General features: G+C 46.8%; 1 protein-coding gene across 2 annotated transcripts in view; it reads left to right on the top strand.

Moving 5' to 3' along the window:
- ZNF512B (zinc finger protein 512B) overlaps positions 1–5,104 on the top strand; it is a 51,763-nt gene extending 46,659 nt beyond the window's left edge. Inside the window, exons 16-18 of one of the 2 annotated variants that reach the window (XM_084854411.1) lie at positions 2,251–2,349; positions 3,853–4,000; positions 4,323–4,733. In XM_084854411.1, the coding sequence (XP_084710537.1) occupies positions 2,251–2,349; positions 3,853–4,000; positions 4,323–4,381 (306 nt within the window). In that variant the 3' untranslated portion in view covers positions 4,382–4,733. Of the gene's footprint in view, positions 1–2,250; positions 2,350–3,852 lie in introns of both variants that reach the window. The other variant, XM_084854409.1, reaches the window with a different exon arrangement.
- The last annotated feature ends 8,473 nt before the right edge of the window (positions 5,105–13,577 follow it).

Here is a 13,577-nt window from a genome sequence, read left to right on the forward strand (position 1 = left end):
ATATGCACTTTGTCAAACCGGAAATGTGCAGAATTGGCTCTGTGCCGGAATGCACTCTTCCTTTAAAACAAAAACAAGACTTCAAGGAGGAAGGTGAGAGTTTTAAGAAAAAGTGGTTTGGAGAGAAAGGAAGGGGACAGCAACAGCAGCAGCAGCAGCCCAGATGCGGAGATGTATGGAGAACTGGAGAGAAAGAGAGGGGAGAGCAGGAAAAATGCCCCAATGCAAAAAGAAATAGCATGTTGAAGAGAGGGGAGGGGGACAGCAGGAAAGAAGCTCAGGCGTACCGAGAATTTAGACTTAGAGAGTCAGTTGAGATAAAGAAAAGCCCAGATGCAAAAAGAGAAACCGGCAACAAGGCAGAGAAGGAGGAGGAGCTGGGTAGAGTGAGTGCTGAAGGAAGCCACGGACAAACTATGGAGCCGATGGAGGGGGCAGGGCAGGGATGCTGTGGGCTGGACTCAACAGCTCCCTAACCTCTTAAATTATCCATCTGCGGCTGACAAACCCAGCTGTTTTACACCAGGCTGTGGCTCCAATGTAGCCAGCTCTGCACACTGAACTCCTCAGCGCCCAGTTCTGCAGCATGTGCGCGTTCTCCCCCGTTGTGAAAGGGGGTGGATGGCCTGGGCTGGCCCCCCCTCTGCCGTCTTCCTGACTTCCACCCCCTCCATCACCCACGTGCAGGCTTGTTATGGCGGTGGCGGATGGGACTCGGCTGGGCTTCTCTGGGACTGAAGCACACCACACTCCAATCCAGTTTAGAAAAACCCAGCCAGCCCGGCACTGCATGGCCGCTGGAAGACACCCAGCCTTCTCTTTAGGTGCAAGATTGCTGATAGCAGGGGGCTGAGGAAGGAGATAGCAGGGAAGTGCTCATTCCGCCATCCCCCCCCCCCCCCGGTCTGGCACTTGAGGCAAGAGATTCACCTTGCCTTGTGGTAGGGCCGGCCCTGCTGACTTCGGTGCTTCAAATTGTGTGAAGATGCATGCAGTCCTTCAACTAAAGACCGCAGATCCAACCGGAAGCAAATCTCGCAGTGTCTCCTTCACCCCCACTCCCATTGGGAGCTCATACAGTATGTCCTCGTCAATAAAGAATGTATTAACACACGCTGCAGTGGTAGATGGAGGCAAAGGGGAAAGCTCATTTTTCACAAGCTGCAGACTAACAGAAATCCAGCATTTTAATTAGCTGCTCAACAACCTTAAGGAGAAATTACAAAAGCTTTATCGATCACATTTGGTCATAAATTAAAGAGAGTCTCCGCTCTTCATAGATATCTGTAATGCAGAATGAAATTCCAGAGTCCTGTGAGAATTGCATGTCTAGCAATGTTGAATATTAGTAATAGTAGTAGACTGTCACTGGGACCCCGCAGAAACAGGTAGCTTGCTAGGGCTCCACAAATGTCTGAAGGAGGGATGAGGTGAGAATTTGGCCTTCTCACGTGGGTCTTTTATCCTGCGATCGAGATTGGCTATTCACGGAAGATTGCAGGTCCTTTACATCACACCATCAAGCTCCAGGGCCTCTCCTGTGCTTTCTGACCTTTATCCCATTTTTTTAAGATTGTGGATAATGAACTGTTTAAATAAACCAAGTTGAATTGCTCCGTGAAAAGAGGAAGTGGCGTTGTAACACAGCACCATCTAGTGGCTGTATAATGAAACATAAAGCTTTGCAGATAAAGGAAGTCCCTGGGGGAAAAAGCAGAAATGCGTGAAAAGGGGCGATCTTAATCCTGGAAAGAATATGGAAGCAGAAGCCCCAGTAAAGTTGTGGGATAAAAAGCGTCTGTGTAGAGAAGCCCTTTGAAGCTAAGGTTCGCAACTGTGCCAGCATCCCTGCTCAACTCATAGAGAACAGAATCAAGGTGAGCAAGAAGTGCAAATGGCTCATGTGATCAAACTGTTCCTGGACTGAACCATTTCAGACCTCTGTGCATGTGTCTTTGAATGCTGTCCTGTAGGGGAACACAAACTCTCTGCAGTTAGAAAACTAGTGTGACAGGAAGAAGACTAGGCTAGAATTTTTGCCCCCGACTTCAGTTTTCTTATATGTAGGGAGGTGTGTGTCCCCCTGCCCTGTATATATGAAAGAGCAGGAAATCATGTGATTCCCCCACCTGCAGCCTGAAGCAGTATAGTCCAAGAACTAAATTATATAATATGCAGGTGAGCTCTAAATTTCGAAGACAAAGGTTGAGGTAGGAGGGAGAATTCACATGGCTGGCGTTTGCTTTGCAGGGAGACCATTCTGTGGGGAAGTACCGTTGTCTTCTGTGTCAGAAGGAGTTTAGCTCAGAAAGCGGAGTCAAATACCACATCATTAAGACTCACTCAGAGGTAAGTGCTGAGTCTGGTTGACGGAGGGCTTTGGGGGAACTCTATTGCAGTTATTCAGTGCAGCTGCTAGAAACCCTCTTGGGGCTTGGAAGGCAGCTGTTGCCTTTCTCTCTCCCTCTCTTTCTCTTTTATATAAACATTGTTCCTTTTCTTGTACTATAGGAGTGGTTTTCACACTTCCTACTTCCAAGAAACAGTTTTAGATTCGATTGAAATGGTCCCCTAAAAATGCTCCCCTGTGTGCAGGTGGCTGATTTGGAGGGCAGAGAATTTTCAGAATTTGGGGGCAGGGGGCAAAATGGGGGGGCTTATGGGTAGCAGTGGGCAGCGGTGTCAGCAGCATTAAGAGCTCTTCTTGGTAGCTGGTGGTTGCCATCCCTTCCCCCGAAGCACCCTGGGAACGATGCGCCGTCCTTGCATTGCGGGTCCCTAAGCTCTCGTGCTTGGGATAAAGAAGGATCAGCATCCCATTCCTGCCTTCTTTCAGGGTTTCTTAAAGCATCTGGATGGCCCCTATTAGAACGTTAGATTAGGTAGACCGTTGATCTGACCTGCAAAGCAGTATATATATCTTTTTAAAATTGTCCTCTCTCTCTCTCTCTCTCTATATATATATATATATATGGGACAATTTTAAAAAGATCTCAGAAGTTAGTGAGGGCCACCAACTTGAATGGCTTTAGAAGGGGATTAGACAAATTCATGGAGGATGAGGCTATCAATGGCTACTAGTCATGAGGGCTATAGATTATCTCCAGTATTGGAAGCAGTGTGCCTCTGAATACCAGTCACAGGGAAACAACAGTTGGAGATCATTATAGGCTTCTCTGTAAGAGGCTTTTAACATGCGATTGTGAGGGGTTGCTCACAGATGTTTGTGGGTCCTTAACACAATGTTGTCAACCTCCAGGGCCTCTCCTGTGGTTTATGACCTTTATCCTGGCTTTTTCAAGATTGGGGAAAGTGCAGCATTTTCTCTAGAAGCACAATGAAGTGCTTGAATGGCTATGTGAACTTCTGTAATTGTGCTATACCACAGTGCCATCTAGTGGCTGTATAATGAAACATATAGAACTTGCAGAGAAAGAAACCCCCTGAAAAACAGCCCATGTCAGCCTGTGTAAAGGAGCCAATCTTAATCTTGCAAAGAACCCGGAAGCAGAAGCCCCGGTAAAATGGCAGGATAAAACCCTAGTGTCCTGCTTGTGGGCTTCCCATGGAAATGTCTGGTCAGCCACTGTAGAGCCAGAATGCTGGACTAGAGAGGCCTTTGGTCTGATCCAGCATCGCTCTTTTGTTCTGAGGCAGTCTCTGATGGGGGTAAATTATTTCCTGACCCCAGATATGCTGATCAGACCCCTGGAGTTTTTTGCCCCCTGCCTCGCAACTGACGTACATTTATGCTCAGACTGCACTAATGGAGATTCCATCCCTCCCCACCCCTCATTTCATCCCTCCCCACCCCTTTCCATTCCTCCCCACCCCTTTACTTCCGAAATGCAGAACTGGTTTCGAACCTCTACGGAGGCCATCCAGAAGAAGAAGAGCAGGGAACAGACCACTCCCAGCCACAAGGAGAAGAAGAAAAGCACAGATGGGAAAAAACGGGGGCGCAAGCCAAAGGAAAGACCTCCGGAGGCTTCCGCTAACAGTAAGGAAAGCATGACGGGAAAGACTAACCATAAGAAAACGACAGGGTTGTGGCAGATCGTGGACTCCAACCCCGATGGGCGAGAGAGAGGTAACAAGGCCCCCCAGAGCAAGAAAGGGGGAGCCAGTAAAATGCCAGAGAAATAAGCAGCTGAGAAGAAAGAAAAACTCTTTAATGATTAGTTTACAGCCCAGGGTAATGGGGCGGGTGGTGGGGTTACTCCCTGTTTGCCAAGCCCCCCCCCCCCCCCCGGCTCATCCCTTTTTTAAACGAAAAGCCACTTTAAAGCATAATCATGGACATTTGTTTTCGCGCTGGAAAGAAGAAAACAAATCAGATGGCCGGTATGAATCTTCCGTCGAAAACCTCCGCGGATTGTAAATACACCTGCGCTCGTGGGCTTCCGTGAGTCGTATACTGCGTCCGTGGACAGGCCACATAATGAGACGGTTGCTGGCGGGGTCCTGCATTCAACTTTTCCTCCTTCGTCTGTCTTCAAAACTGACACCGCTCGACTGGGGAAGAGCAAACGGGTGTTGCTTGAGCAAAGGGAGAGCAAAGTGCAATAGGAGCCCAGATGTAAGGTTGTCACCCTTCTTTATCTGTGGATTACTTTTCGGGTAGCAGTTGTGTGTTAGGAAATAGAGCTGGTGGGAATTCTATGAATGAATTTATTGTTGTGGTTGTGGTTGCAAACCAGCTTTCTTTTATCATTTTCATAGGAAATGCTTTTAAAAAAAAGAAAAGAAAAGAAAAATCTGATGAGATTGTTTGACGGTGAACATTTCAGAATTGTTAGTGGGGGTTTTTCTTTTGGTTGGTTTTGTTATTATTATTTACCCTGGTTTTGGATCTTATCTTTGCTTTGGCAAGATGACACCCGTTTTGGAAATTATAATTTGGATGTCAAGGTTTTAGGAAATGTTTTCAGAAAACTAAAAGTGGGGACGGGGGCAGGGGAGGGAACTTTTTGAAACTTTTCTTGCAGAGTAAATTGCCTGGGTGGTTTTATTGTGGAAACCGCAATAGATTTTTGTACAACCTTTTATTTGAAGAAAGATTTGAAAAGAAACCATTTGTTGGGTGGGTGGAACACTTTGAAGAACATACAAAAAGAAAGAAAATACTAAGCAGGCCTAATCAATTAATTAGTTCATCTGTCAATCAGTTGATTCCTATAGAACGTGAAAAGTGTATTTTGTCCAAGATCATGGGGTTTGTCCTGGCATTGTATATAACCTTGAGTCAATGTATCTGACTCTCACCGCCATTGATGAGTCTTGAGTTTCAGCTGGTCTTTCACCCATCGCACAACCAGTGGAGTCCACTGTGAGACCAGTATGCACTGCTCAGTATGCACGCCTAGTTTCACAGTGTTGTCATAAGGGTTCTTCAGAGAAAATGTAGCTGGTGCTTCCCTGGAGTGCTTCCTGTGCTTGCTTTTGGTACCAGATTTAGACCCCAGGAAGATTCGCACCAAGCTCTCACTGCGATGGTAAAACTGTGTCCCGGGCTGTACCGCTTCAGGCTGTGCAGGGAAGGGAGGGGTGTTATCACAGGATCGAATGCTCCTCCAAACAAATTCATTCTTTCCACATAGAAAATTAGATTTCAGAGGAAAGGATTATGGCTTAGCCTTCTTTCTTACATGCAGGGTGCTTGTTTGCCTTTGTATGGAGGAGCATTCCATCCTGCGAGCCCCCACTTATAGCTTGAAGTGGTATAGCCCTGACATAGGTTTACTACCTCAGTGACAACTAGGCCTATGTGCAGCAACATCATTATAGGACAGCCATCCCAAACCTGGTGCCTCCAGATGTGTTGGATTACAACTCCCATAATTCCCAGCCAGCATGGCCAATTGCCATGCTGGCTGGGAATTATGGGAGTTGTAGTCCAATACATCTAGAGGGCACCAGGCCAGGGATAGCTGTTCTAGAGTGATGGTGGCAGGCCAATTCTAGGTTTGGGGGAGCTCTCAGTAAGATATAGTCCAGTGCCCCTCCCCCCCCCACACACACACAGGCAGAGGGATGCCAAAGACTAGAGTGGGCCCAATCCTCCTGGGATGCCCAGTCCCGCCATCTTCCACAGGGAGAGGATGAGTAGTTTGCGATGGCTGCTGTTGTTTGGCAGTAGTTGGGCAGTACACCCTCCCAGGATTCTTAGGCCTTGGTAGTTGTGCAAATCCCAGCTCAGCACAGGCCTAATACTTAACCATGGTAAGTGCTAACGATGGCTTGTTCCCTTAACCTTTGTTATGTTTCCAAACCGATGTGGAAACCTTGGTTTAGCTTGCCTACCCAAGACCTGCTCCTCAAGAGCACGTATAGCATGTCCTCCTTTTCCCCTTGCAAGCAAAGAAGCCAGAAAATGCTGGACTGAGTTTGGTCTGACCCAGCACGACTCGTCTTATGTTCTTATGAAATCACCTTAACCATCATTTGTGTAGTGCAGATGTTAACACTTGAGGGAAATAAATCGTGGTTATGACTTTTGTCTGCACAGGGCCTCTGTTGTTTGGGATAATGCTGACAGAGAACAGAGAGGCATTACCGCCAGTAACCATTTCTTCCTCCCTGTAACACTCTGTGTTGGGGGCAGTTTCTGGGGTTGAGAACAGCTACCTCTTGCACAGGGAGACGCTCTGAGGCTCTAATTTATTTCAAAAATTGAGCGGATTCTGTCACAGCATCTCCACGGCAGTGAGAAAAAGCTTCACCTCTTCCACTGCTGACCATCGTACAGCTGGCAGAGGTACAGGACCTTAGTTTGTTGGTGGGTTTTGTTTTATTTAAAAGGGGCAACCAAACTCAAATGACCAAATCTGTTTCTAGTAGGGCTACATGGACAGATTCACACAAACAGCTTGGGGACAGACATACAGCGAGGCACAAGCGTTGCATATGTGGGCTTGTCTCCCGCTACACAGAGCAAGAAGGTGCTTGCTCTGGTAAACGATGCAATAATGCGGGAGATATGATAGGTCCCATGTTCCTTGGAAAGAATTCCGCTTTGGGATGGGATAGTGGGGAAAGTTCAGGAATTCCCCAGATATCAGTCCCGCTTAGCTTTTATTAATGATTCTTGTGTAGTTATGGCAACCCTTAGACAGCTGTAGAGATTTGAAGGAATGGAAAAACAGGGGGGGGGCAGAAAAATGCAGGGGGAACATTTCCCCCCTAAATTTTCCCCAAAAAAGCCCTGAGGAAAAAATCTTAATTTTTCTGGATTTATCTCCCATTTCTTCTGTCTGTTTTTTCCAGGCCTTTGCACCTCTAGGCATCTGGAACAAGGAGTCATCTAGGAGCATCTGAGTCTTAAAAGCATGTGCCTATACACTTTGGGCGTGTCTACTATGATATAGGGTTGCCAGGTCTGAGGGCTTGCACTGAAGTTTTAGATGTTTAGCCTAATTCTGAGGGGCTCCAAGGGAAGGAATAACATTTCAGGTGAGAGGCCAGAAGCTAAGAGGGCAACAAGCTATTTTTTGCTTGGCCTGAGAGCTTTTCGCGCGTGCACGCACACACGTCCATCAGGTTCCATCCTGAGGTATGAGGATGGATCCTAACTGGCCAGATGCCATCCTGTGCATTGTTAGGCTCCACCTCTAACCTATGAGGCTCCACCTCTAATCTTCCAGACTCTTTGCCTCAATGCTAGGCTCTGCCCTCTGCATCTCAGGATCTAAGTCTCAGAAGACCTGGCAACCGTAACGATGAGTTTCAGCTAAGGCACGGCTTTCTCCCAAGGAACCCTGGGAATTGTAATGCTTGCTGTTAGGGAGTGAAGATTTTCCAAGAAAGCATTGTCAGCTCCCGCATAAAATGACAATTCCCAGAATGCATTGGAGGAGGCCACAGAAGTTAGATGGATTAAAAAAAACCACTTACGTTAGCAGTAAACATGTGGCCTTTGATCGACAGAAACCAGGTCTTGGACCTTAGGTAACTAGAATATTCATGAAATACCACTGGAGAGACTCAGAATGCCCCACTGTGATATAGATGGATGATAGTAGGATTTCTGCTGATGTGCATTGAGAAAGGTGCCAAGTAGACTAAATATCCAAGTTGTCCATGTAGTTCGTATTATTCTGTGCCCTGTCATCCATGGTTGGCATGGTAATTAATAATATTACTTCCATTCTTAGAGGAATCCAGGCTTGTATATAGCTCAGCCTTCCAGTGGAGGCTGGTGGCTCTAATGTCAGTGGGGCAGTAAATCCGCTCTGGGTTTCAGTCAGAACCGATCAGAACTCTAAAGGAGCTATCCGAGGTGCTTCTTTAGAATGACGGGCTGTGACTGAAACCCGGAGCACATCTACTGCCCCACTGACATTGGGGCACCCAGCCACCCCTGCAGCCTTCCCAAACTGGGTGCCCACCAGAAGTTTTGGACTGCAGTTCCCATCAGTCCCAGCCAACATGGCCACCGGTTAGGGATGATCGGGGCTGCCGTCCAAAACAGCTGAAGGGAACCAGGTTGAGGAAGTCTGACAGAGCCACTCTCTTGGTTACTTGTGGCCACTATGAGTGTTTTCATAGGCAGTCAGAATTTTTGTGGGCTAGCAACTTCTGCAGACTTATTTGCAAGGTTGGGGCAACCCACACCTGTTGGGAAGGTTTGGCCTTCGATTATGTGCCAAAGCACAAGGAAAAGGAGGAACTGGGAAAGGGTGAGAGTTACCTGGTTTGGGTTTTCATGCAAAAAAATACAACTCAACACTATAGGAAATTACCTACTGTATCTGTGATAAGTACAAATGGCAGTAATATGAGGTGGGTTGGGTTTTTCCTTCTACCCCCATGCAAGTATAGCTTTCCACTCTCCTTGATATGGAAAAATTAAGCACATTTTACTTGTTTGGGATTATGGGGATTGATGTATAGGGAGAAAGGGGCCTATATGATGATAGCGATGTTGTTGAGCACAATCCCCCAGCAACGTCGTCTGTGCAATACACGCCCTGTTCCTGTGGCGTTACACAAGAGCATGGCTGCACTTGGGACTTTCTCCCCCTGTGTTGTTCATGTTTTAAACTGAATGCCGGGCAGTTGCAAATGGGTCGTACGTATTTCTGAAAGCAGTACTCCTTAAATGTTGTTGTTCTGAGGACTGTTATTCTGGTTTGGTTGTCCTTTGTGGGCCGCTGCAATTTCTTCCCATAACAGCCATTGTGAGTCATGACACTTGAAAAGCTTTTAAATTAAATTGTCACTTGTCCTCTGTAGCAGCAACCCAACAAGATAGATATTCGCAAGGTGAAGAACTGAGCACACAGCTGCGTTTTTCTTTCCTCTTGTTTGTTTGGGGGAGTTTGCACTGGTGAAGAGGCAAGCTGCTGTTCTGTTTACATTTTCCAGTTCATACTGAAAAGTGGCTTGCCTCTTCAGCATGTGGTGGAAAAACCAAAGGAATCTTGTGCATTTTCCTTTATTATTTCCCTTATGGTCCTGGAGACCATATGAAAGCATACTCAAGATCAGTTGTGGTCTGCTTACCGCAGTTTAAGAACATTCGTCTTACAGCTTTATGGGGTCCTCACATGAAACAAAGAATGAGAAGGGGACAGATTTCTGAGTTATATTTCCCCAGATTTTTGTTTTCTCATTAAAGCACCCATTGTTATAAAATATTACCCAAAATTAATATTTTATGGTCGGCAGAACTATAAGTTCAGGTGCAATGTACAATTCTATTCTGTGGTACCTTCTTTGATGGAATATGCATCAAATGCCACTGTAGCAGTAAAATCCAGGCAGTTGAAATGAAGGCAACGTAATCTAGCGGTAGCTGGTTGATTTTCCCTACTAGAGAAGAGCAGTCATTCCCAGGCTAAGCGAGCCTCTGATCTTCACCAAAAACATTTGATGCTATGCCGCTGGCCAAGAGGAGGGTGGGCAGGGTGTATACGGTGGCAGTATTTCAAGAGGCAAGTCTGTCTCTAGAAAACCGCAGTCACCAAGCGCACAATCCAATGGGAATGTCTCCTTTATATGCCCCATAAAGATGAATGGGATTTGCGCAAAACAGTGTGGCTTGGATCCAAAGATCCCTTTGCGCAAGTGGGAGACAGGTCAGACGTCAGGTGGAGGGGCTTGGCTGATTCCTCCTCATGTAAGATTCCCTTTGGACCCTGAAATGCCACTCTGCAGGGTCTTGTGACTTTCTGGAGCCAGTTTGAGGGTGGGGTGGGGGACTCGGAGCAGGGAAGAGAAGATAGTTGACAGCTTGCCCCCATGCAAGCATAATTGCCTTCAGTTCATGCAGCAGGATCTTTGGATCCACACCAGGATCCATGTTCAGTTGCATCCCATTCATCTCAAGAGGCCTTGCGCAGGAGCTGTTCTCAGTGGACTCTACCCACAACAGTTGCAGTGGTGATCTGTGTTTATCTTCTTTGCGGTTTCATCTTGGAACCTCACATCTCAAAAGTGTGTGTGTGGGGGTGGACTTTGATCAGGAGACAGAGCCACAAGGGTTTCTTTTCCTTCTCCAGAGTTCAGAAGGTGGGATGGCACTATCTTTCTTCACAGGTTTTGCAATGTTTGGGAGCGCTTGAAAAACCTGCTAACTCTTTTCGATCCAAGATGATAGCAGAGTGACGGAGATGCTTCTTTCTCTGCACCAAGCTGGACACTGTCTCTGGCGCAAACCTCCAATGCCTTCAGCTCCCTTAAAAGCTCTTGTTTGTTTCCATTTGTGGAGCTAATATCCATTTTAAGAGGCTTAGTGTAGAAGAAACTCCGGATGGAACGTACCCTCCCCCCGTGAATAACAGGATTAAACAATTCCATCCTTTCTCATTTGAAGGTTTTTTCAGAAGGCAAATCTATTTACTTTTTAGTTAACTAAGCTGCCAGGTTTATTTTAGCCTTTGGTGCCCCAACTCCCAGCTTTCCGGATTCATAGTCCTCTCTTCACGCTCTGAGGAACCCATTCAGCAATTTCAAGGGAAAAATCCCTCTCATGAGGCACATCTTTAATGGTGTGCAAAGAGGTGTCAACCTAAGCTCTTAGCAGGTTGGCTCTCCTGGGAATTTTTTACTTAAGCCATACCACCTATCTTAGCAGCTGAATTAAGACACCTACAGAGCTCTTCCTCACGATGTAACATCATTCCAAGGACATTATAGATATGGTGACAATCAAGGGAAGCTGTACTTTGGCGGTGGCGAAAATAATGTGGTGGAATTTTTTTGTAAAAAAGGAGAGAGAAAAAAACTGCAACTAATGGCAGTAATCCCACCTAAAACCTTTTGAAACATTTTGCAAATTGGTAAAATGACACCCACCCACCCCAGTTTTCACTATTTGAGAATAGGTTAGTGCATTGATGACCAAATGCTAATGCCATGGGTATTTTTAGCTCTTGCTTTGCAGCTCGAAGCCATAAAATGTGTCCCACGTCACTTTATATGTTTACTACCTGTGGCTTTACTGACTGTTAGTAAAGCAAAAAAAAAAAAGCTCTTCTTTCTTGAGTGCTTTCAGTGTGCAGAGAAGAGTCCCAGGTACAATTTGGTATCTGAGGCAGCAAATCCCAGTGGTGAAAATGTAAGAAAAGAAAATAGCTGATGAATCACCTACCCTTGAATGGTTCCCCCCCCCAAATCTGACACCTGGGGCAGGCCACCCCACCCTACCAAATGATAGGGCCGGCCTTAGCACAGACCGAATGAATGGAAGGCGCCATAACTCAGGGGCAGAGTGTTTGCTTTGCACGCCAGAAGTCTGGGTTCAATCCCTGGCAGCTCAAGTTCCAGGATAAGGTTGTATGTGTCAGGGAAATACCCTTGCCTGGGACCCCAGAGAGTCACTGCTAGTCAAAGTAGATGATGCTAAGCTCTGTATGTATGTTCTTGCCAGCCACATACCACCCCTCCAGTCCACATCACAAACTGCTGGCTCTATGCTTCCCTGAGTGATGAGCAGTTCCAGAGCTGCTTTACAAGAGCCGTTTCTTTGCATGGAGAAAGAACTGGAGGCCTATAATATTTATGACTCTCCCAGACCCCCATGGTGAGCAGCAACGGCCTTCAGGCGACCAGACAAGGAACCTTTCATAAACTGGGAGAGGGCTGGCTCGTTTCTTCTGGAATGCCGTGTTCCACAAATGATTACAAATGGCTAGTAGAAATTTTTGTATGCTCACAACCTCTTGGGGATGCATTTGCAAAGGTGTGTTTCCCCCTTCACAGGCTCCAGGGCCGTGCAATGTTTAAATATCAACATTTGGCCTTTTATAGCACTTTTCCTTAAGCACTCGCGTTATATCTCAAGAAATCCACTACCCTGTAAGAGTGGCCAGTGTTTTTATCCATTTATTATACTGGGGGTTAAGGCTAAGACACAATGGCTTATAGAATAAGGCCAGCCAGTGAGATCCTGCATTGAGCAGGGGGTTGGACTCGATGGTCTTGTAGGCCCCTTCCAACCCTACTATTCTATGATTCTATGATCATAGCTGTGTTGAGATTTGAACTGGGGACTTGTGGCTTATTTGCTTAAAGCTAGATGCAGTCCATTTATGCCCTCAAGACTGTACTGTAGCCTCCCTAGTATACAACTCTTCTACTGAGGCATGGCGATACCATGGCAACTGCTAGTCTCTAGAGGAGCAAGTGACATCTTTCTACCAGCTGGGTGCAAGGTATACTTAGAAGATCGGGTCGGCCTGCATGTTGTCTTGCTGCTTATGTGCAGGAGACTAACATATTACGGGTCCTTTCTTGGGGATTCACCTTTCTTCAAATTGTCTAGGATAGCAAATCAGGACATCACGTCTGCGTAACACTGCTTATAGACTGGTACGAATTACCTGTGAGAGCAGCAAAGTTGTCTTAGGGGGAAAGGAAATGAAGTTGCACAGTGGTAGATAGCAGAGTCTCCGTCCGTGAATTCCTTGGGGGGAGATGCAAGAACAGTAAAGGGGAACCTCATAGCTGGGGGTCAAATCCAGCCCTCCAGGGGTTCCCCAGATGGGCATGCCCCCTTTCCCTGACCAGACCCCCTTGTCCCAACCACCGATTGTTCGGTGGTTTCCTGTCTTTTGTGCAGTTTCTTCCCCATTCTGAAAGGTAGAAATGCCTCCCCTAAGGCTCAGTTACTGGCAGTGAGAGCCTTAAGCTACAATATGCTGGTGTTTTCCCCGCCCCTTTTGCCATTCAGCCCTGCTCCCTTTGCCCGTGGTCCCGCCTACCGTTGGAATGGCCCCGCCCCCCACATCTCTGAAATGGAATTCAGACCTTGGGCCAAAAGAGGTTGCCCACCCCTGTGCAAGAGAAAGTGTCTGAACCCAGAGGGCAGTGCCCTCTGAATTTCCCTCACAGAACCACTCCAAAAGCTGGTCCTGCTACCTCAGTTTCTCTTTGAAAAAGTATCCGCCTCAGCCTGTAGTTCAGTGCCACTGGTGGATGAGGAACAAGCCAGTTCAGAAGCTCCCATGTCACACAGTCCAACTTCTTGATGTTTGCTTTTCTGACTTTGCAGTGCCTGTGTGGATAGGGAATGCCAAGTAAGTTTGCGATTACTCTGGACTAGGGGTGGGCAACTTCCTTTGGAATCCTCTGAG

This window comes from Heloderma suspectum, chromosome 4 (assembly GCF_057233095.1).
Source record: "Heloderma suspectum isolate Gila_16-S chromosome 4, 16-S_ref, whole genome shotgun sequence".
NCBI lineage: Eukaryota > Metazoa > Chordata > Lepidosauria > Squamata > Helodermatidae > Heloderma > Heloderma suspectum.